At 36.5% G+C, this 23,517-nt stretch overlaps 1 protein-coding gene across 1 annotated transcript in view; it reads left to right on the plus strand.

Moving 5' to 3' along the window:
- Positions 1-23,517, plus strand: part of bin3 (bridging integrator 3) — a 35,286-nt gene that overhangs the window by 333 nt on the left and 11,436 nt on the right. The window contains exons 2-5 of the mRNA XM_041999168.1: positions 8,870-8,918; positions 9,931-9,971; positions 17,181-17,242; positions 19,742-19,878. Of these exons, the coding sequence (XP_041855102.1) occupies positions 8,870-8,918; positions 9,931-9,971; positions 17,181-17,242; positions 19,742-19,878 (289 nt within the window). The remainder of the gene's footprint in view (positions 1-8,869; positions 8,919-9,930; positions 9,972-17,180; positions 17,243-19,741; positions 19,879-23,517) is intronic.

Below are 23,517 nucleotides of genomic sequence, written 5' to 3' on the forward strand. Positions count from 1 at the left end.
TGAGATGGTTTGTAATTAAAGCAGTTAAAACATTTAGCATCGAAGTGGCAGTTGTTGCACACTGTTAGGCTTACAAACGTTGAAATATGTTATAGAAAGTTGTGCAACTAGCTACAAGTACAGTGTATGTTTGCTAGCAATTAAAACATACTTGAGTTAGTGCCTAAAAACGTACCCATTCCTTATTTAAAAATGTCATTAAAAAGAAAATGGTGTGATTAGTGTGAAATAGAGACAAAACGGTTCATACGGACAAAACAAACAAACAAAAAACACCTCACGTTGTGTCTTTAGCAACTTAATAGTCAGTGTAGCTAATTGCGAGGTCAGTAATGTCAGTGGTGAATCCATTTAAAGGGATTTGATCACCAGTCGTTACAAATCAAGCTACTAGCATTTTGTTAAATTTGTGTTACTGTTGCTGTCATGTATATATTAGTGGTGCATGTAGCAAAGTATATTCACAAAATACATCACTTAAATTTAATTTTGACTTACATGTACTCTAATTTCTTTGTTTTCATGCCACTTTCTAATTATAGTCCACTAAATCAGATGGGGCTGGGCATTATCATTAATTTCCTGAATCAATTCAAACAGCCTGATTCGATTAGATTTTGATTAAATCTAATTTGTTATAGATTCATTTACAGATTTTAATGTAATAGTACAGATTTATTTTGTGAATATTTAAGATATTCTCAGATAACTACTGAACAAAAAAACTGAACCCGTTAACATGACCAACAACATTAGATATCTGCGATCACACGGGTCTATATGCACTTCTGAAATATGATAATCGAAAGACTATTGTCTGCTTTTACCAGTGTAATATCGTTTTTATTTTGGGATTATGTACGTGCGTGGTGACATCACTTCCTTTTATTATCAAAGGTTCAGTGTTTGTTGAACATGGCCAGCCTACAGTCTTAGCGTTAGTGAGAGGTAATAAGCTATGGTAAATGGTAAATGAAAAATCTGAATTTGGCATTATATCGGCGAGACATGCCATTATTTTGGACACATTGGTGCCCTATCACAGCTGTAAACATAATCCCCCAAAACCTCCTTATTTATGAAGTTTCTGTTAGTTTTCCAGCCTTAAATTTAGAGATTTTATCATTTGGTGTCCAGAAACAAAGTTATTATGAGTGCTATTTAAAATAATTCAAATTTGGCATTATCTTGGCAAGAGAAGCTGATTTTGGATGGAAGCGACACAGGCATCCTTTCAATTATGTATATATGCTAAGATCTTGCTGAGCGCCAGTTAATCATGTGAGAGTAAGGTCACTGCTGTCACTAAAAAAGGAAATGTTTTTAAAAATTGATCTCCGTGTTTTATGAATTAAAATTGGATTAATTAAATTTGAATGAATTCAAATAGATTTTTCCTAAATCAAGATTTAATATCATATGGGGTAATATTTTACCCTTAAAATCATTATAATTATTTTGCAGCTTTAGTCAGTTGTTAATTTTTAAAGAAGCTGTACTTTATCCTTTTTAACTTGCAAGTTTGCACACTGGGGTCTCAGTGAAATGTCTTTGATATGTTTTGGTCAAAATACCAAAGAGAGACAGTACAACAGCTCCTTTCTGAACCACAGTGATATCACCCCTGTGCCTACAATGGTCTTGATTACTAGTATGGTTAGTTTGGAGTAGTTTGAACACTCATTCTCACCCTAGAATGGACCAGCCATACTAGGGTGTTTAAAAACAGTCATAGCAGCAGCACACAAAAATAACATGTACAGAGTGTTGGTTGCTGTAAAAGTTGCCTTTGACAGGTGAACACACTTGATGTGATGGTTTTTTTTTTTCTTTAAGACCTTAAAGCTGCAATAAAAAGTTTAGGTAATTGTAAAGAAAAACTCAATAACCAAACGTTTTCTTATTTAAAAACAAAAAATCCATTATCACAGAACGGAGATAATGTTCTGCTTGTAAATTATAGTAAAATTCTTAACTTTTTGCTTTGTATTGTTGGTTTGACTAAAAATAATCTTTCCCGTTTTGTTGGAATAGACCATTTGTTGCTACCCAGATTAGCTCAAAACATGACAATGGTATCCATGCCTTATTACTGTATACTGTGCGCAGGGCCTGAAATTCATTGCAGGAATCACGCATAATAAATTTCCACAAACTCAGCTCTTATAATGCAGGAAATTCCCGCATACAATTACAACTGTGTGTAATAATGTGTAGTGAATGTTTGCAATGGAGCCATAAAACTGAAAGGAAGAGGAATACTTCCACTACAGATTCAGCGTGCTCTCTCCGTCGCTGCTCCGAGTTTCCTCCGCTGCCGCAGCATCGCTCACACTAGCAAACTAAACGTTGCCACCAGATTTCCCTCCGGCAAGATGATTCATTCACTTACCTACTGCTGTTTAAAATGTACACCTAACCTTACATCATCTGAAGGGTAAAAACACCAGAAGAAAAGATCAGTACTAGTAGTGGTGCTGGTGTCAGTGATGGCGATAATGACCCAGATCCTCCGGGTCGACTGGTAGCGCCAGTGCTGGTAACGTTACCAAGCAGCTCAAAGAAAAGTTTCAGGCTAACTGGATCAGATTATATCCGTGGCGTGAACATAACAGTAGTAACATAAACCGCACAATTTAATGTACCATCAACTCTGCGTTGCCAGTTGATGCTGTTTCTAACACAGCAGCTGTAATACACAGGAAGATTACAAAACAGGCAATTCACTAAATAACACAAACCTCACCAATCTGTGCTCATTTCAGAGCTTGACTCTCCCTAAGACAAGTTTGATTTTACTGGAAATCTTATCAAATGGAAAAAGATTAAAGTAGAGGAAACAGAGAAGACAGAATAGAGCATGGAGGGAAGAGCCACGAAAACAACTGATGCAGTTCAAAGAGTGAACAAATTACAGTTTTTATACCAAGTCGGCAAAGACTGATTTGCAGTCCTGGCGCAACGACAAAGTACCAGGGTGGGCAATTGATTGCTCTGGGCAGGCCCCATTTATCAGACTAATTTTAACTTTATAAGAGGGCAAATTCCAGTTTAATATTTGACCCATGTTGAAGCAGATTTGGTATAGAATACAATTAAAAACCTTTTTTTCCTCTGCTATTGAGGAAAAAAAACTTTAGCTAACACTTCAAATGGGATCCAACAGATATCAGATGTAAAAGGACAGATTTAACAGAAAATAGAACATTGAATTAATGAATAAAACAGTCAGTCTAGTAATTACAACCAATAATGGGACTTTAGAATTAAATGACAGACTGTCGGAGGTCAAGATCTGTTAAAGGGGTAGTGCACCCAATGTTCAAAATGTTTTTTTGAGCTCTAAACATCATAGTATTACTTATTTGTGATGAAAACCACCCGTACTGTTGACAAAATTTGTATTTTTTTTAATTTATTTTAAAAACGGGATTTTGTGGGTTAAAAAATGGCTCACAACGCTCCTAGGATAAAACCAGGTTTTGTTTTTTGTGATGTAGAGCCGTCTCTACGCCACAAGAAATAAAAAACAAAACAAAAAAAAAAAACACAGCCCCCTCCCTCCTGATGTAGATAGATGGGCCCTTGCCTTGCAAGCGCAGAAAACCACGCCCACCAACGCACATGAAGGGATGTGAACTTATATGGTGTAGATCTGCTAGTTTCAACAACTTACAGCGGCTCTTCCTGCAGCTGCCACAACCTGACGCGAGTCTCCACAGCTTTCCAGAGCTGCTGACAGGCCAGCGTAACAGTGCTAACAGCTAAGACTAATACGGTTCAGGACCACCTTGTTCATGTGTAGCTGAGGAGATTTAGGAGGAGATAACTCTTCCACCTCAAATACCGCTCTGTGGCGTATGTGCTTTGTAAATCTCGCTTTGTATTTTGCCATTGAACTGAGCTGCTGTCTGTCAATCATTTCTGCTTGTGTATCCTGATTTACATGACAGCATGTCATAGCTGCACCTGCGCTTTGTCCATGGCACAGACACATGCGTGCGCATGCAGGTTTCCGCCAGAGGACAGAGTGCACGCGTTGGAAAACACGTTAAATTAAAAAAAAAAAGTTAAAAAAAAAAGTTTTCTAAATTCTCTCAGGCAGGTGAAGATGGATGCATTTTGCTCCAGTGAGAAGCAGATGGAGTATTTCTCCTGCTCCGGTGTTACGGCAATAGCGTCATTGAAGGAATTTCTGAGTTGTATTATGGATTTAAATGGATCCAGTATTCTTTGTAAGTTTTATTAACAACACGTTAAGAATAGTTAGAGTGACTCCATTGAATGAGACGGTTCCATTAGGACATTTAAAAAGTTAAACTTTTTTCTGTCCTGGGTTTTTTTTTTTTCTTTCTTCTTCTTCTTTCTTCATCACAACATTTCTGGCTATGAATCTGGGGAAACACTGTATTGTTGTGGTATTTCAAATATTCATGTAGATGTTTTGTTGTGTCAGATTAGATTTCTACAGTAATCTGATCACTCCCAGATAACTGATTTACATGTCAAGTAAATGTGTTTTATAAAATAAAAATAAAAAAAAACTGAGAATATATTTAATATTCAAGAAAAATAGGTGGTCCTACATAATTAGCTGTAAATGAATCGATATCGAATTGGATTTAATCGAAAACTATGGTGATGCATGGGCATCTTCGAAAAAAACCTAGTTGTGACTGATTCATTTTCTAATAAAGAGGGACAGTCATCTCAGTAAGCTGATTGGCTAGTTAGATGCTAACATTAAGGTCAACAGTGAGCTACTTACTTGAAATAGTTACTTGATTGCTCAAACAGTAACAGTAGTGATAACAATTTCATTACCGTTAGCACACATATGTCATGTGTTTGCTGTAATGTTATAACGACAATGTCATGTTTGAATAGGAAATGTGATAACCCTGTTTTTATAAATATATATATATAAATATATATATATATATATATACTGTATATTTTACAATACAGTGTTTAAAAAATGCCATCCTCTTCAATGGACGACTTTGTTGCCACTTTACATGTAATCCGATCAGTTAAGTAATTGCCAAAATAATTAAAAGTCGATTATCAAAATAATCGAGTGCAGCCCGTCTGGCAGGATCAGCAAGATCACAAAATTACAGGAGAATTGGTAAATCTTGAGACATCTTGTCATCCATGATGGAAAAAAACAACACTGTTTACATGCTTCAGCAGCGCAAATCTGCACAGGGGCTTTTATTTTGAGAAATACTGGAAGTTTTTACACTGCACCAATGTCTGATTTCTTGTCTGCCCCTATCTGAGCTGCGTTCTGGGTGCATGCTTCTATGATGCATCTCGTAGAAACTGTTAAATTTAACACCCCTACAATACACTATATATACTTGAGGGACCCTCCAACTTGAAAACACAGAAACTGATTTTTAAACACTGTGTTGTTGGAGTCTTGAGCTTAAGTATGCTCAAGGTGACCTGACGAGTCATAGAGATACAGTTCTGACCTTATACACCTCTCAATGAACTCTCTGATCCATCGCTCTACTCATCACTGTCGTAAATGCATGTGATTGAAACTGTATGAGAAATTAACATTAAAGTACCTTCGCCTTCCTAGCAATGTTATAAAGTCTTATGTCTGAAAAGGGCTCAAGTTAAAAAATATTTTTCCATGATGCACTGCTCACTGTTCCTAAATGCTGCTCAAACAGAAATGTGGTGAAGCCTAATTTATTTCATTGCATCTGTGACATGTATGCACATTAACTAGCTTTGTAATGGATTACACATTTTCAGTGTCATTTTCAGACAAGACCCAAAGCAAGATGGCGTCATTCAGTACAGATGAGTAGTCAATAGCTGGCAAGCAACACTTATACTATCATGTGCTGCCAAACACAAGGTCAAGAGTAGAGTGCTCTGCAATTGAAAAGAGTCCTTTATGGCCTCTGCTGACTGATGCATTCCAACAGAGCCTGCACACTTGGTTCTATGACGTGAGAGGTTTGACTTTGGGGTCGTCATCAGAACAGTTCCACTTCCCAACATCTTTAACTGGCCCATTGTGGACCATGGAATATCTGAGGTCAAATTATGCAGTATCTCGCTAATGTTGTACACATTTGTAGTTTAAGTGAATAGCCACTGGTTCTTCCAGTTAGTGCATAATCTGTCCTGGACAGGGAATACTGTTATGTCTCTGTTCTTGCCTACGTGGTTACATGACAGCGTGACGTGCACCAACTCTGCAATTAAAAGTTGACTAACTTTTTGATAATTTCTAAAAGTGTGTGAAAGAGTAGTTTCTTTGCTTTCAGTCTGGCCCAAAACTCATTGAAAAATTATCAGTAACATCTGATACAAATTCATGTATTATAATTTTTTCCAATAACTATGTTCCTGTTTATGCTTCAAGTAATGGCTTTCATTACTAAAACAGGTTTCTAGAACAGTTGTCACTTTTTTGGTGTCGTACTGTTTTTAGGTAGGGTATCTGCTGTATTAGTGATTGTAGGCTCACAGTTCCAGACTTGCCAATTTTTAAATTTAAGAGGCCCTACAAAAATACTAATCTGTGAGAGAACATTAGCAATGATTCTCACAGTGTCAAAAGTCTTTCCTTTTCCTTATATTCTCCTGCACCCCCCACCCCCCCACCCACACTACTCATTTAGCTGTTTATCAGTCCTAATGAGCAGTTAAGACAAGTAACCCCTTTCTCTTGGATCTTTATAGTGGTTCTTGTACTATCCCTGCTAAAATATATAAAAATAAGTACTAAACGCATTGCCTGTTTTGTTGTGCTTTGTTTGCTATTTGGAGCCCTGATGCAGTGTTTATACTTAGCTCTCCTCTTTGGTTTTTGCAGTAGAAGTCAAAATTTTCTTCATGACACACCCACCAAATGGAAGTAAACATTAAAATCTCTCTCAAAGGGTTTTCTTCATGTTGGTAGAAAACATTACAGTTGGTTTCCTAAAATTTCCAGTCATAAAATTCTCTAGCTATTTAAGTGCAGCACTTCTCTATCACACACAGCCAGCATCATAAAACATAAAAGTCATCACACAAGACATACTAAAAACTGTTCCAAATATATTAAAGATTGTAGCAAATAAAACTTTGATCTCCCTCAAATGAATGCAGTATTTTATATACTTAACTCTACCAATGAGTTGTTTTGAAACTGTTAAAGCCAGTAGTATGAATGAGACGCCTGTGTTACTGAGTACAATTGCAGTTTCTGCCTCAACTGTGGATTCATGATTCAAACACTGTAGATTGGAAATAAGTATATGTCACAAACCTAGAAATTTTGCATTGGTAAGTGGAGCAGTTATCATAGCTGAAAGAAGCATAAAAACACAAAACTGGTCATTGGGGTCTGCATTCAAAACTAATAACTATGTTATGGGTATAAAGTTATAAACATGGCGATTTGTCTGTTTAACTGGGCTAAACTGGTTTATAAGTAGAAATTTTGTCTTAAATCCTATGGAAAGAACAGAGCTCCTGTTGCTGCCTGCAGAAGGCTGACTCTGTTGTTTGGGGAGAACACTAGTTTCATATGGGAGGAATTGAATACAAATTTGGCAGATGGCTACATGGGAATGTTAGTGTGACGTCATTGTATATATCTCAGGTAATCAGTGAGAGGTGAGTCACAAAAGATTTGGCAGAGTATGTTCTGTGGGTATTTTCCACGTGGGTGTACCCAAACTACGACATTGGGTGAAACTATTTTCCTTAACCAAAGATCCAAAATATTTATATTTAGTCATTAACAAGGCACATGTTTGAATCATCACTGAAAAGAAGATCATGCTAATTAATTGCTACATAGCACTAAAGTACACTACAGATCTAGAAAATAAAATCAAATGATCATATCTGGGATACTTGTGAAACATCATGCTTTTTTTCCTCCATGATAACCCTGCTGTTATTTGACCATGTTGAATTTAGTGATTGAGCCATCATGAAAAAGATCCTCTACACATCAAAAGCGTGCTCTGGTTGCACAATTTCCTTACATCACACCCTCACTTTTCCATCTCATTAGTCTACACACCTTCCTTTTGACGCAGCTGCTGCCTCACCCTACCTGTCAGCAGTAACTGTCCATCATATAGCTTGGATTTCAGACCATTAGTACCACATCAGTGACAATCTAGAGCCAATCACTATGACAAGATGCTGTTTTCTGTCTTGTGGATTCCCTAAGCTTCTCTGATCCTCTGCAGCAACTTATTAAAGCACAGGCAAGGTTTTGAAATGGGGATAAAAGATTTTGTTTTAACTAAGAAAGAGCATGCCTCTTTTCTTTACCTGAAACTAGAGCTGTGTGTGTATTTCTACTCAAGTGAAGAAAAGTTGGACTTCATTCAGAAAATGGCACATTGCAATTACACATACACTAAGCCTTGTGACATAGTTTGCTGCTGATTGTCAACTTTCTTTTGCCTTTTTGAATCCCAGCATATGCTGGATCCTGCCTGACATTTTAGACAAGGATTTTCCTGAAACACAATAATGGCATTTGTGTTGATTGCCAGCTGGGGTCATGCTGCAGAACCACACAAAGAAGAGGGCACAACCACTTGTGCTGAGTGATATCCGCTTGCAGCGAGAGCCAGATGTGATCAGTGATGACATGAAGTTAATGTAAATGGCACTGATAGCATACGTGAGAGGAACACAGATTAACAGCCTCATATTAACTGTCAGTTATCTAAAATGGGTGCTTGTTCACCCTAAGAACTGCACTGACCCCTGGCCAGGCATCATGCAACCAAAAGGCAATATAAGCATTAAATGATCTCGCCTTTTAGGCAGTTATTTTCTACTTTATTATGTCTGTCACCTCTTATTGCTCTTTGTTTCATTTCAGGATTCCCTTTAAGATTGGACAACCGAAAAAACAGATCGTCTCTAAAACTGTAAGTCACAAATTTTGACTACATTCGCACATGTTAAAAAATCTTGAAATAAACGTAGTATTTTTATCCATTTATTTATTTATTTAAAGATCACTCTTTTTTTCATTTTAAATGTTCTATTGTAGTTTTAAGCTCCACAGGTGGAATGTGTACCATGAGTAGCAGTCAAAATACTGTCATTGGTGTGCTGTGAAAAAAAGACTTTTTGGTAACAATTTGTTTGAGTCATTTCAGTGGGCAAGGGTGATTACCTTGAAGTGACAGTCAGTGGGTGTTTCCCTTGCTGGCATAAACCACTTCCTCTGTAATGGGTATGTGGCCCAGCAGTCCCTCTAAAGGCTGGGTTTCCAGCTTCCTGTCCCTTCCTCAGCAAAAAAAAACATGGAGTGGGATAAAGGCAACCCAGTTAGATGGTCCACTTGTGACACTGTCAACTGTCTGCTTTATTGTTTTTGCCACTGTTTAAATCCAGGAGCCCACAGAACCACAAGACAGGAACCCATAAGGGTCCTGTTACATGTTATGTTTTAAAGAAATGGATAGACAAACTATGTTGTACCTCATTCAGTCAAAATGTCTTCATGTGCGGGTTAACTTAAATCAGCAAGCCTTCCTTCACAATCTCACCTGATTTTAGTTACCTGGTGTTATCAGGAATTAAATTCAGAAATACCAGTGTGTTAATATTGTTTACACATGATAAGAGAGAGATAAAGAACTGGAACCTGCACATATTCTGGTTATTATTTAGTGTAACTCAGTTTTGTTTGCATGTTTATAAATGTTGGAATCTTTGTGTTGTGTATAGCTCTTTGATAAAAAATAGAGCCTCTTTTCAGGGTTTTTTTTTAATTTTCTTTCCCCATTTTAGCTATTATATATATATATATATACTGAAATCCTGATTCTGTTTGGTAGCCCAGCTTCATTTGTCATGGACTGTTTATCCTGACAGACACTGAGAAAGTATTGTTTTGCAACCATTGAGATTGTTATTCTTTGTTTGTTTTAGGTTGAAAGAGACTTTGAGCGAGAATATGATAAACTTCAAAAGTAAGTTTGCACTTTAAATCTGTGGTTTTGATAGCGATTGTACATTTTATTGTTCTGTTTAGACAACCTGGTTTTATTAATAATCATAATCATAATAATGGATTATATTGAAGCTTTGCACCAAAAGTGCTTTACAGTGAATCCATTATTCAGTCATACCTTATTCATACATGCTGATGGTGTGCTACATGTGTAGCCACAGTTCCTAGAACTTTTTTTTCATAGCTAAATTAATAATTTAAAAAAAGTGAACATTTAATACAAAAAATCCAAACTTTCAAAGTTCAAAAAGGGTTTAGGATGAAGTTAAATACTTATCTAATCCAATACCCTTTTTGTTAATAATTATTTAAAATATTGACACTTTACATAGCATTTCATTTAAGCACAATAATAACAACCTCTTCAAATAAATCATAATACACAATATGCATTGCTTTCAATAAGTCTCATTGTTTCATATATTTTAATTATATATATGTATATATATATATATATATATATATATATATATATATATATATATATATATATATCATCATTTTTTAAATCTTTCTATTGATTGACATGTATGTCCTTACTGCAGCTATTGCATAATAGAATCTCTCTAAAAAGATACAGTAAAATTTAGAGTTTTTTCTCTGTTGATTTTTTTTTTTCCTTTTTCCTTTAATGAGAAAAAACTTTTGGATACTGTTTCACAATTTATTATTTTAAACTGTTAAAAAAAAAAAAAAACTCCACATTTCACTCTGTACAGCTCTGAACATTTTAACTATACATTTGGATCGACTGATTCACACACCAGTGATACCAACAGTGGAGGCAAGCAGGACCAAGTTTTGTTGCACAAGACCATAGCCACAGCTTGACTTCGAGCTGACAACTTTCAGATAGTTGGACAACCTGCTCTACCGCATGAGCCACTGCTGCCCCTTTTATCTGATTTCACGATGCACTAAAACATTCTTGGTGTGTTGACTGATGTGTTGAAACGCATGTTTTTAAATATGGTTTTTTGGTGTGATAGTCACAAGACTATCACACCAGTCACATGACTACCACAAGACTGGCGATATGCCTATTAAAGATGGTAATAGGCAGAGATCGTCCAAAATAGCGAGTATTTATTTTACAAAGGTGCATGTTGCAATAAAATATATATGGAAAAATCACAAAGAAAGAAGACCTAAATTAACAGCAGTGTTGTTTTTGTCAGCAATTACAAAATTATTTTGTTGACACTCCTTTTTTCCCATGACGATAACAAGACGTTGGGGAGCTAAACATGGCTCTTTGTTGGCTAAGACATGACGATACTTGTGTGAGTTTTCGCTGGCGAGACAAGACTGGATAAAAAATGTTAGTGGGTGGTCTGTCAGTTGATCACAATGCATGCTATTTCTGCCTAATGTGTGCGTAATCTGCCAAAATAAAAGTATCCGCAATGATGCTGCATTTTATCACACCCACAACCTGGCATGCAGCACACATTCTGCACAACACACCTGCGGTCACTAGTCTCACACACACACAAACAAACAAGCAATTCAGTTTATCAATTCATTGATGGACCACAGCAGCAGCATCAACAAAGGGGCTTAGTGGTCTGAAATGATGAAATGATCTATGGACATACTTTCAATATAATCCATCAGAAAGAAAAACAGAATGCATTGTAGAGGGAGACAGCGATAAATGTGGCCACCTGCAGCAATAAAGTACAGCATGGTAGTCGCTTTAGAAGTATAACTACAACTAAAATTATATTAATTTCCATCAAATAATGTTTTAAAAACGGAGTATAAAGCAGTAACTGTAGCCTTGTTTGATACAGAAACAAACTACATCTAAACTTCAATTTGTGCAGATAGATATTAAATATTAAAACTAGTTTTAAAGAAAATTTACGTAGCTGATGTTAGGAAAAGTCAGGGACCAGCAAGACTTCGTGATTTCGCAAATGATTTCCAAATGGTCAAAATGACTGTTTTTGTGTTAAAAGACTAATACTTGACTTTTTTTTTTCACTAAAACTGATTAAAATTAGACTAAAACCTTTGTGAGTTTTCACTGACTAAAACTGGACTGAAACTATCACACAGAGACATGTCTAAAATGTGACTAAAACTAAGAAGCCTTTTTGTCCATAAGATGACGACTAGGACTAAAAATAAGGTGGCTGCCAAAAACAACACGGCTTGACTTGGTCAACAAAACGTAACTGAAATAAAACTAACCAAAATTAATCTTGCATGCACCCTGCTACATTTATTTGGCCTCCTCCGAACAGACAAAAGGCTAGCCTTATATAGCCTTGGGTCCTGTAACAAAAAGCATTCCCTAGCACTTGACAGGTGAGTCCCATTCTTACACATAAAGCTAACGTAAGTTAATTAAATCCTGGTACCATACATATCTAAACAATAGAAAAATCAAACAATTTGGATTACTAAACATAATCAACCTTCCCCCATACTTGATCCCTTTCAGTGACTTTACTAATAAGGTGAAACCATATAAATACAGGAAGTGATGTGATTTCCCTCCTTTTCACCCCTGGTTATGTGGTAAGTATGGTGAGTAACACAATCAAATAAACTATTTGACAAACAAAATAGTTTTGCTCAAATAAACAGAACTAAATTTACCAATACTGGCATGAGTCTTGATGTTTGTGCATCTTGGCTGTATTCAAATAGAAAACAAAGCACAAACAAGCCCAGGATGGTTGGTGTCTGCTGACCACTGTGCAAGGATGAAGCCAACGTTGTTAAATCAAACTGATCTGGTTTATTCAAGACTGTTGTAATGAGAAACAGTTGTAAATGGTGTGGACACACCCACTTTGTCACACTTGGTTGTGGTAAATTTTAAAAAAGAATGAATTCACCTAAATTAAAAATTTGATTACTTGATATGTTTTTACAATTTTTTTTATCAGGAAATTCAAATGTTGTCTTCCCTGTGCAGGGAAGTATGAAAAAATGTATATACCAGATATAATGTAATGAAGCCAAAATTAATCTAAAAGCTTAATGTTACAAATATCTGCGTCGTAATCCAAAAAATGGAGTTTATCTTATTCAGTTTACTAAACAGGAAAATCATCTTTACTCTCCATGTGTTTACAAAGTACATTTCATTGGACATAGACTTTGCTGTTAGTGCAATGCTTGGTGACCTACTTGCCTCAACGTTGACCTGTAAAAGATTCATGCATCTGCTGTGGTATGTTTGGAAACTTGGAAAAAGAATGGGGGGGGGGATTAAAACTATAATTACGTTTATAAACTTATAATTATTTATTATTTCAGAATTGCTGTGAAACTAAAGAGTAAAGATTCAGGGCACTTTCAAAACCAAGACCGGCTTATAGAAACGCCCTGAGGGGCCCAGCAAAATGAGTGGGAGCACAGGTTTCCTCTCAGGTTTTGCTGAGTAGGAGGACCCTTTATCAGGAAGGTGTGGCGCCAATAGACCTTATAGATGAGTCAGAGCAGCAGGCAGGTACAGACGTTAAGGTTCTCCACCCTAGAGATCCATATCAACACATTATGCTGCATTTGTTGTCTAAAAGCAGTGCACTTACAGGCATAAACAACATTTCAAGAAGTTCCATTTGGTGCCAGATTACATTTTTGTGGATTTTGATGGATAATTTAATTATTTGTTAAAATGACGTTTGTTAACATTTATTTGCAATAAATATTTATATAGGTTTTGAAATTGAGCATTTCCAGTGTATCTAAGCTTTGCTTAAGTGTCCCACTGCACCATTTATTTCTGTTTCAAACCACCGAAGCAGCCGGTTTCAGCCCTGAGACACTGCTGGTACAGCAGCAGCAACTCTTTACTGGATCATAGTTATGAATTGCTTAAATCAGGGCCTGAGGGATAGAGTTATGAAGACCAATTAAACTTAAACTTATTAAATTAAATAAAATTCTTTGACCTCCATGTTTAAAATAATCCAAGGCTGGCATAAATTTGTATTGGAACAGATATTTTAAGTACCATAATTCCCCTTTTTCAATTAGCAGCTTTGCTTTATGGAGGCTGTTCCTCCTCATAAAGGTAAGCTCAGTACTGCGTTGGTGTGACCTAGCATCAAGGAAGCATTGCAGAATCAGCTGAGTGACAACAGCACCATTGGTTATACTGACAAGTTGATGTGTTAAGCACACACAAGCAGTTTAGAGGTGTATCAGAGCTGGATTAGCTTTGCCCCCCTATTCCTCCTCTTTGTTTTGACATTGACTCAGTACACAAAACAATCGGCTTGAAAAGGCATGAGACATGGCTTTATAGTGACTCTGTGGCTGTGGTTAACCAAACCAGTTCTTAGATGGTTCTGCTACAGCTGGCTACAATATCATAACTACAACAACTTTGGTCTAACAGCGGTATTAGATGTACTTTTTAAAACATCAATCACTTTTTAAGAATAAACCTATTTGACCCCAAAAGAAAAGTACAGTTGGTCTAGATCAGGCATGTCAAACTGGTCCAGCAAAGGGCCGTGTGGCTGCAGGTTTTTGTTCCAGCCAGCCAAGAGCACACAGTTTGACCAATCAGCTGTCTGAAGACTGAGATCAGTTGATTGAATCAGTCAAATCTGGTGTGCTGCTGCTTGGTTGGAACAAAAACCTGCAGCCACACGGCCCTTTGCTGGACCAGTTTGACATATGTGGTCTAGATGTACCAAATGTGTACATGTGTATTTATCATTCACAATGGTTTTCTGAAAAAAGAAAAAAAAAAAAAACATGTTTAAATGATTGTGAGAAAATGCATTTGCAATTATCTTTTAAGTAATTTAATGCACACTAGTTAAGCCAAATCTTTTGCCTTAACTAGTGTTCATCAATATCTAGTAAAAGTAAAGTCTAGCAAATGTGCATCTACTATATATCTTGTAAATATATTATGTGACCAGCTTTATGTGCTGAAACTAAATGGCTTTCATTAGTAAATAATTTTACAGATAGTCTTGTATAATTCTAGCTTTTAATAAATATCTGAAACTACAGTGTCTGACCTGGTGGTTGTGTGAATGACATCGACTTAAAAAGCATCAGGGTGAGTTGTCGGCATGCTGGAATGTAACAAACGTTACATTCAGGGTGTGTACCTTAAAGTCACAATAATACACTGCTGTCTGTCCAGTTTTCACTAGGCAAAATGGCACAATGATTGTGGCTGCACTGCCTGACATTTGGCCAAAAAGAGCAGCAGCTGTTCCAATAGGTTGCCCTATTAGCACGTTTTAGAAAGAGTGTCCTGACTCTCAACTGGCACCCATCCAGAATGGCTCTCTAACTGTTAGTGTGCTGACCGAATAGAGAGGATGCAAGAGTATTGTGCAACACATTTTTATGTAGGAGGCAGTGTCTGGAGCATGAGTTTAGCATGCACAAACAAGCACCACAAGAGTGCACTTTCAGTGTACAGGCTCTGCTCTGAAAGCATGCTAGCCTGTTAAATGGTTTTACTGTCTGTCTTACAACCTGGTCACTGACTGGCAGAGTTTTGTCATTATGCTATTTTTTTCATGTGTTGTTTGTGTTCTTTTATGACTCCCACTTGTAAACTGTTAGCCAAACTATATGGGCTCAAAATAAAGTCAAACTTTTAGCAGTTGTAAATAGACATTTGCAAATAATTTCATAGTTTTTATATGGAAATCAAGCTTGACCTTCCTGTGAAAAATATGTGCCTGAGAAATTTAAGTTTGTGAATGTGTAGAAAAGGATTTGCATTGTTATAAAAAGATATTATATATGTAAACAAAATTAAAAATGCTTTTGCAAACATTTGTTAATGGTTGCAAAGCGAAAAACCGTACAAGACTGAAGTTGCTAATGCAGATTTTTGTTCCCCTCTTTACACCTCTGTCTGATTGGGTGATAGCAAACAAAGTCTCCGATCACAAAGCAGATGGCTTTCTGTCCTCCCGCACGTGTTTTCGAGTCACTGAGTCAGTTATCTAGAGAGGATATAAAAATCTACATGCGTACACAAGCTTCACCTGCTCCCATTTCTGACTGATTGAAACTGTTAAAAGGACTGATTGAAACAGGAAAATAATCCATGTCATTGTGGAGAAAAAAGAGTGAAAAGTCAACAGATCTCAAAGAGGATTTAATTTTCTTTCTTTGTCTTGCATATAAAATTAAATATAAGTTCAACTGTAAATGTAACATCTCTTAATACCATCCCTTACACCCAAAATGGCAAAAAATCTATTTTCTAATTCTAATTCTATTTTTATTTCTAATAATAAAAGGTGGAACTCAATAATGAGTTTCTATTGCGTTCTGCTCTTTTATTACATTACTAAAGTTATCGTTTTCTTCAGAATAAACGACCGAGGAACTGACTAAATATATTTTTTCTTTAGTCTGCTTATTATTTTTGCAAAACAAACCTAACGTGTAGACTGAGTTACTTCCTATGACAACTGTGATGGCCAGCCACATAATATTTACATCTCACCACCAGTGTTTATATTTATATAAGGCATCTATAATCAATACATATTCATTTCTGAACTGCACTCAAGTTTTTTGTTGTTTAGCTTTGAAATAGCCAAACGCCTTTAAATTTTCTGGACAATTCTTGCTCCAGAAATCAAATGGGATTGCAACTAGTGTTTTATATTTATATTAATAAAATCCTTGGAAAAATTAAAAGAATGGTTGAAATGAAACCCCACAGCATTCTGCTTTTCATCAAACTGGGAGAAGTGATATGATAACTGTCTCTTGGGGGATCCTAAACCCCTTGGTTGCCGTAATTGATATAATGAATGGCATATGTTTCAGCCTCCGTAGTTGGGTAATTGCCTTTTTTAACACCCATCAGTGGAATATGTGCAGTGGAATGATTGAAGACATTAATGCTTTTGAGCAGAAACGTATTTGACAGTAACAAGCAGGATTCCCTGTATTGTTAATTATCTTACATATTTTATGTGAAAGAAGTGAAATTTAATGTATAATTCTTTCTTGAAAAATATTTAATAGATTCATTTAGTGTTTTTGGGGGGTTTTCTTTGTCATATCTCCACTCCACACATATTGTCCACAGCATGTTAAGTAAAATTGATTTTTTTTTTTTATAAATAAAATGGAAAATGTTGGGATTACTGGTGCTGTACTGTGCTAGACAAGCTGGCTCATAATCATTCTTCTTCTTTTCCAACAGACTGGAGGATCAGACAAAAAAGCTTCACAAAGACATGAAGAAAAGCACCGAGGCTGATTTAGGTGTGTTCTGTCAGCAACTTGGGTGCTATCACTGGGTTTCCATTGATCACCACTTGTTCACCAACATACTTGATGTGGCTTGGCAGGTTTTTCTGGGATAGAAAGATGTTTGGTGTTCTCGGTTTATCTGTAGTGTGTTAACTCTCCAAATGGTATGACAAATAAGACAAGAAGAGAATATGAGCCTCTGCTTTTTGTTACTTTATAGGCTTTTCTAGGCTATCACTGGGGTTGGATTTAGTCTTTTTGTGTGTTCCCAGTTAGGTTTTCATTTGTATACTATTTCTGTTATTATTTATTTATACGGTTTTCAGCAACACTAATCATGTTTACTCTGCATTTATTTGCTTATTTGTTGTTTATGAATTTGTATATTTTGGAAGTAGCAGTAGAGATGGCCCGTGGTAAATAATCAGTTGTGGGGGTGGAGGAACAACGACGGATGGAGCAGCAAGAGGCTGCTTCATTTCCTCTCCTTTGTGCTCTGGAATATGGATGTCTGCATCATCAAAGTGTCATAGCTGTCAGGGCCTCATTATTGTTAATGGATTCCATCTGTTGCACAGGTCCCATCTCCTCCAACTGATACAGCAAAGAACTGGACCTAGTCTGCTTGTCAGCACCGCATTTGATGATTATACTGTTGTCTTATGTTTGTCAATATTTATTCATTTAAATGTAGTGATATTTAGAATTCAATTAATATTATCTAGTAGGAGCAGTTTTATTTTATGGGACTTATTACAATTTAATTTAAATTACAGAAGTTGAGTATCTGCAAGAATAACTGCTATAGGCATGTATTTATAAAAAAAAGTTTAGTTAATGTGAACTAGCAGGTCCTTCCTCATCCTTTCTTGTGTTTCCCTCCCTCTGCCATATCACTATCGTGGTGGTCTGCATAGTCTTTGAACAGCATCGTGGTGGTCTGCACAGTCTTTGAACAGCTTCTTTCATAATTTTCTTGTCCTGTGGACAGATACCAACCTCAACATGCTGGACTGTAGTTGGTGATAGTACTCCTGTTTCTAGTCTGTAGTCTCAGTGAACTTAAACCACCATTGGCAGCTGCTATCCAAGGTGTTTGGGTTGTTGTTTGTCCGAGAGATGAGTGACTCACTGGAGAAGCAGCTTAATGACATTGAGGACCAATACCGTGGAGACCTGGCCACCCTGCAGGAAAGGAAAATGATGGGCCAGGACTAGTGGGTTAGAAGAATAAAATACTTTGCACTTTAACATGTAATAGTGCTCCTGGTTTAATGTTTTAATTATTTATGATGCCTCTCTCACCTTTTGGTTGTTTAGACCCATTAATAACAAATTTCTGTCAAAACAACAAAGGAGTTTACGACTGGAGGTGCAGACAGTAAAAGATGCATTAATGCCCCATCCCTTCATTTTTGATTTATTTATTCTGTTATAGAGTAGGGTCAGGACCGGGCCTGTGCTTTCCCAAAAAGCTAATTTATGAATCATATACCCTGATGAGATCCTAACTAGGACTGGTTTTCACCACCACCACTTCTAAAATGCAGTATTCGTTGTCTACATTTACTGGTCAGTGTTTTTTTCCAGGTTCACAGCCAGAAGTGCTGTGGTGAAAAAAAAAACACAGGACAGAAAAAAGTTAAACTTTTTAAATGTCCTGATGAAGACCGTTTCATTCAGTGGATCCGCTCTAAATATTCTTAAAATTCAGATCTCAGATGAAGTGTTGACATTAATAAAGCCTACAAATAATATTGTATTCATTTTAAGCTGTATTACGATTCAGAAATAACTACACTAACATTCAGCGATGGCTGACAAACTCGGTGTAACACCGGAACAGGAGCAAGAATGTTTCCATTTCCCTGGAAGAATTTTAAAAAACTCATATTTTTGTCTGATATTCAGCAGGTTGACATGTTTTCTGACTCACGCTTTCTGCCAGCTACACCTGTGTGTGCATGCACATATCTATGTGTGAGGTATCAGGGATGAATGCCGCCGTGAACAGCGCAGCTATGACATGCTGTTATATAAATCAGATAAATAACATCAGACTGTTTGATTTTTTTATTTTTAAGGGTGTAGTGTAAACCTGTTCTAGAGTAAATGTGACTTTAAATGACTTCTGTCTTGACATAGAAAACAAGATCAAAATAAATTAACTTGATCTTGTAGTGAGGTCGGTGGGAACTTGTGTGGTGATGTCACTTCCTGTTATTATTAAAACATTTGGTGTTTGGTAAACATGACAGAACCCACAGTCTGAGATCTAGCCAAGCATCAATAAGTCATGCGAGAGTAGGGCCACTTATGTCACCGGAAGAAAAAACGTACAAAAAAAAAAAAAAAATAGATCTCTTGACTTTTATGAATGATACTGGGTTAATTAAATGTGAATAGATTCAAACTCTTAAATTGATTTTTTTAACACCCAGTTCAAATCCAGACAGTGTTATTTAATGGCGTTTAACACTATTCCCTGCTTTGTGTGTTTGTGGCTGCCAGCTATGTCCAAAGCAGCAGTGAAGATTTCAGCAGATCTACTGAGTAACCCGCTATGTGAACAGGACCATTCCTTTCTGGAGTCCATGACTGCTTTGGATACAGCCATGAAAAGGATGGACTCCTTCAATCAGGAAAAGGTTTGACTCACTCGCTCACTCACTCGCTCATTCACTCACTCACTCCTGAACTTGCTCTTTTCTGTCTTTCTCTGCTTTGTCCTTGCACTTTTCATTGGTGTTAGAATGATATTGTGTGTAATTTTCTTTATTCTCATGTACCAGGGAGGAAGTTAGACATAATTCTGTTGAAAATGGATGTTTTGACACTAGCAATATTGAGCTGCCTGTACACTATAAACAATCCGTATGTCTTTCCCTTCTGCTGTTTTTGAAAAGCATCTGCGGCATCATCCTCTATAAGCTGAAGCTGCTGGTTATCAGTTGTGAAAAACGATGCATTTGTGACTCACTTGTGTCTAAAATAACTACAATTGAAGGGCCTTTACTCAGTAGGAACATTTTCCCTGCTGCAAAATTCATAGGAGTTACGCACATCTTGTGTAGTGATCCAATATATTGTATTGTTTGTGTTGCTTACTGAAACAGACATTTGTTTTGCATTTAACTTTTTTTTTTTTTGCACTAATGGTGCACCAATATAGTATTAAAAGCAAGCAAGAAGCCACTTGTTTCTTCCTTCAGAGAGAAGAACAGCTGTAACCAGCCGTTTATAAAGCGCCTAATAGGCCTGAACAAAATTAACAAGATAAGGAAAAAAAAATCTAATTGTGATTTTTCTGACTAATGTTGCACTTTAGTTTGTGATTTAATAATTTCAGTTCCAGCTTCTGTTCAGTGTTCATGCAGAAATATATTTTCTATATGAGACATAGGAATATGAATATGAACTGCCCTAAAATCTAACAAGGATGCAAAGTTGAGATATGAACAGCTTCACTTACCAGCTGCAAGATGCAACCTGTGGCCAAAATATTGAAGCTTGAAGGTTACATTTCCTCTATAACAGGGTTATACTTTGTCCTTGTAGTAAAAACTAAAAAGTCTGAACAAGCTGAATCTACTGTTATTGTAGTAATCTTTGAGTCGTATTATGTCTTAAAATGGATCCAATATTCTTTGTAGATTTTATAGGTTTTATAAATGTCGACATGTTATCTGAGATCTGAACTTTAGGAATATTTAGAACAACTCAGTAAACCTGCTGTTCACTTCATTAAGAGATTTCAGAAGTTGAACTGTTTTCTGTCCTCCATATTTTGTGTTTTAGTGTTTCATTTATTTAAAAATGTGTCTGTGATGAGGTTTAAAATTGTGACTTCACAGCTGCAGGGATTAAAGTTTTCCAATCTCTATGACATATTTCCGTCAAATGAAAAAATGAGAGGAAGATCCATGTATATTTTGTTGGGGTTCCTTAAGACTCCTCAATCCAGTTTCCTTCCAAGTATTAAATTGAAACTGCTTTCAAACAATAAAGCTTGGGAGAGCCAGTATATTAGCCAATCAGAAAAAAAGGCAGGTTGTGTCTTAGAACATCTTCTTGGTGCGTCTTTTCTCTGCTTATTACTTACCCTTAAATTAATGAGTGGTTATCTGTGTTAATTCCCTCGGCCTCTGTAACAGTTGAAATACACGTGTGACCAAGCATGGATCTCCTTGTGATTGGTCATTAAGTTTTTGTTTGAAACACAAAGAAGTGTAACACTCTAGCTCGGGCTAATTTTGCATGTCACCATGGATGTGCTGTTTCTGGAGTAAGGGTTGGATATATCTATGTGTTATGAATAAACAGAGATGGGCTTGACTGAGTGAAACGGACGAGAATGGAAAGTTAGTGGATTCATGGGTCAAAAGCTCAACCTGCCAGTGGTGTGCATGCTCACAATACGTCACAAAAGATCAGCAACGGCATTAATAAAAGAAAAAAAAGAAAAAGAAAAGAAAATAAGCATATATGCGTTTATAGCAGAGCACGACTCACAATGTCTCAGCCAATATTCAAGCCATCCTGCAGGTTTTTGTTGTTTCCCTGCTCCAACACATCTGACTAAAATTAATGGGTCATTGTGAAGAAATTGGCGAGAAGCTGTTGGATCCATTTGATTTGAATCATGTGTGTTGGAGCAGGGAAACAACATAAATCAGCAGGATAGCGACCCTCGAGTGTCAGAGTTTGACACAGCCCTCGCATCCCCAATGGGTGCAAAGCCCACCTGATTTAAAGAGAAAGGAGGGTGACTCGTACTTTCTCCACAGTTTTGCGCAAATGCTCAGTTCTCTGGCTGTCTGCGCTGCAGCTGCCTCCTCTCCCTCTCACCAGCTGTGAGAGAGTAGATTTAATAAGCAAGTGTGGGGAAGGAAACACAAGTTTTTTTGTTGCACAAAATAAAGCAACACTCCAGGACTCAGGAGAGCAGTCTGAAATCAAGTGTCTTTTTCATTCTTCCAGTTTAGCCAAAATAGGGTCTTGTCTATTTATGTACATCATGCCGTATATATTTTTTGTAAGAACACATTTTTTTGTATTTGCTGATCTGAAAAGCATTTTTTATGTTAATGCTCTCACTTTTGTAAGTTCCCCAAGGCCTGTTCATAGATATACTTTTTAAAATAACTTTAGGCCATGAAGCTTTTTCAAACAATACTTTGTAAATATCTGTTCTCTGGCCTTTTGAGTTTATTTACCTTGTACACTTCAGTATTTGATTAGAACAATCGCCACAGGTAGCTATAATGTGAATCATAGTGGCAGCACATGTGTGTATCCTTAAGGCACTACACTGTGAAGAGTAGACATTTAAAGTGGGAATAAAAATACAGGAGAGACCATAGTAGATCACACTAAGGCATATGCCGATTGACTGTTTTTCATCTTTGTCTTCTTGACTCATTTTCTGCTTGTAGGTGTTTTAGATTTTGCACATATTGCTTTCTTCTCAGATTTTTGTAAGCAAAACAATTTGACATTTTCTAAAAGCGATGATCCATAAAGGGGAAAAAATAATACTTTTTTAAAAATGTTGAAAGTTGATTATCTTGTTATTCCATGGCAAAGCCATAGTATAGCATTGCAGGAATAATACCCAAATATCACTGGCAAAATGTTTGCATGTGGTTGAACAGACATGATTAGTTTTCTATGAAAACTCATGAATAGTTTCTGTCAAATTAAACTAACCTTTCGGCAAAGTGTGTAAGGGACGCAGATTCCAATAATTGGTTTTGTCTTTTATTTGTAATATATCAAGAACTTTTAAAATATTTGATAGACACTAATTTCATGTCACACAGAAAAGGAAAGTCTTATTGAATATAAATCATGGTAAAAGTTTAGGGTGAAGATAAACAAGTACTGTCTCTTTCTTTCATTTTCTTTCCTTGCCTCTTGTGCATTACGATACCAGTCTTTCAGACAGACTCAAAGCTCATCAAAGTTTACAGGAGCCATTTTGAGTGACTAGACAAAGTAAAATATAGGTTGGACAAAGCGTGTGGTTTGTGACCTGGACTGCGTACGGCTTGGTTGAGTGCCCAGGAGTACACTCCTGCCAGTGGGACTGTTTTCACAAGAGTACTACATTCCTCAGATATGTTATATAATGTGAAATGATCTTCTTTTTTCTCATTTTTGCTATCTTTCGAAATTTGAAGAAAATCCATGCTGCTACACACTGTTGACTGTAAATGTATAAGCAATGTTTCATATTTTTAAGTCCACCCCTTTCTGCCTATGTTATCTGAAGGCATGTTCAGCAT

Source organism: Melanotaenia boesemani, chromosome 11 (assembly GCF_017639745.1).
Source record: "Melanotaenia boesemani isolate fMelBoe1 chromosome 11, fMelBoe1.pri, whole genome shotgun sequence".
Taxonomy (NCBI): Eukaryota; Metazoa; Chordata; class Actinopteri; order Atheriniformes; family Melanotaeniidae; genus Melanotaenia; species Melanotaenia boesemani.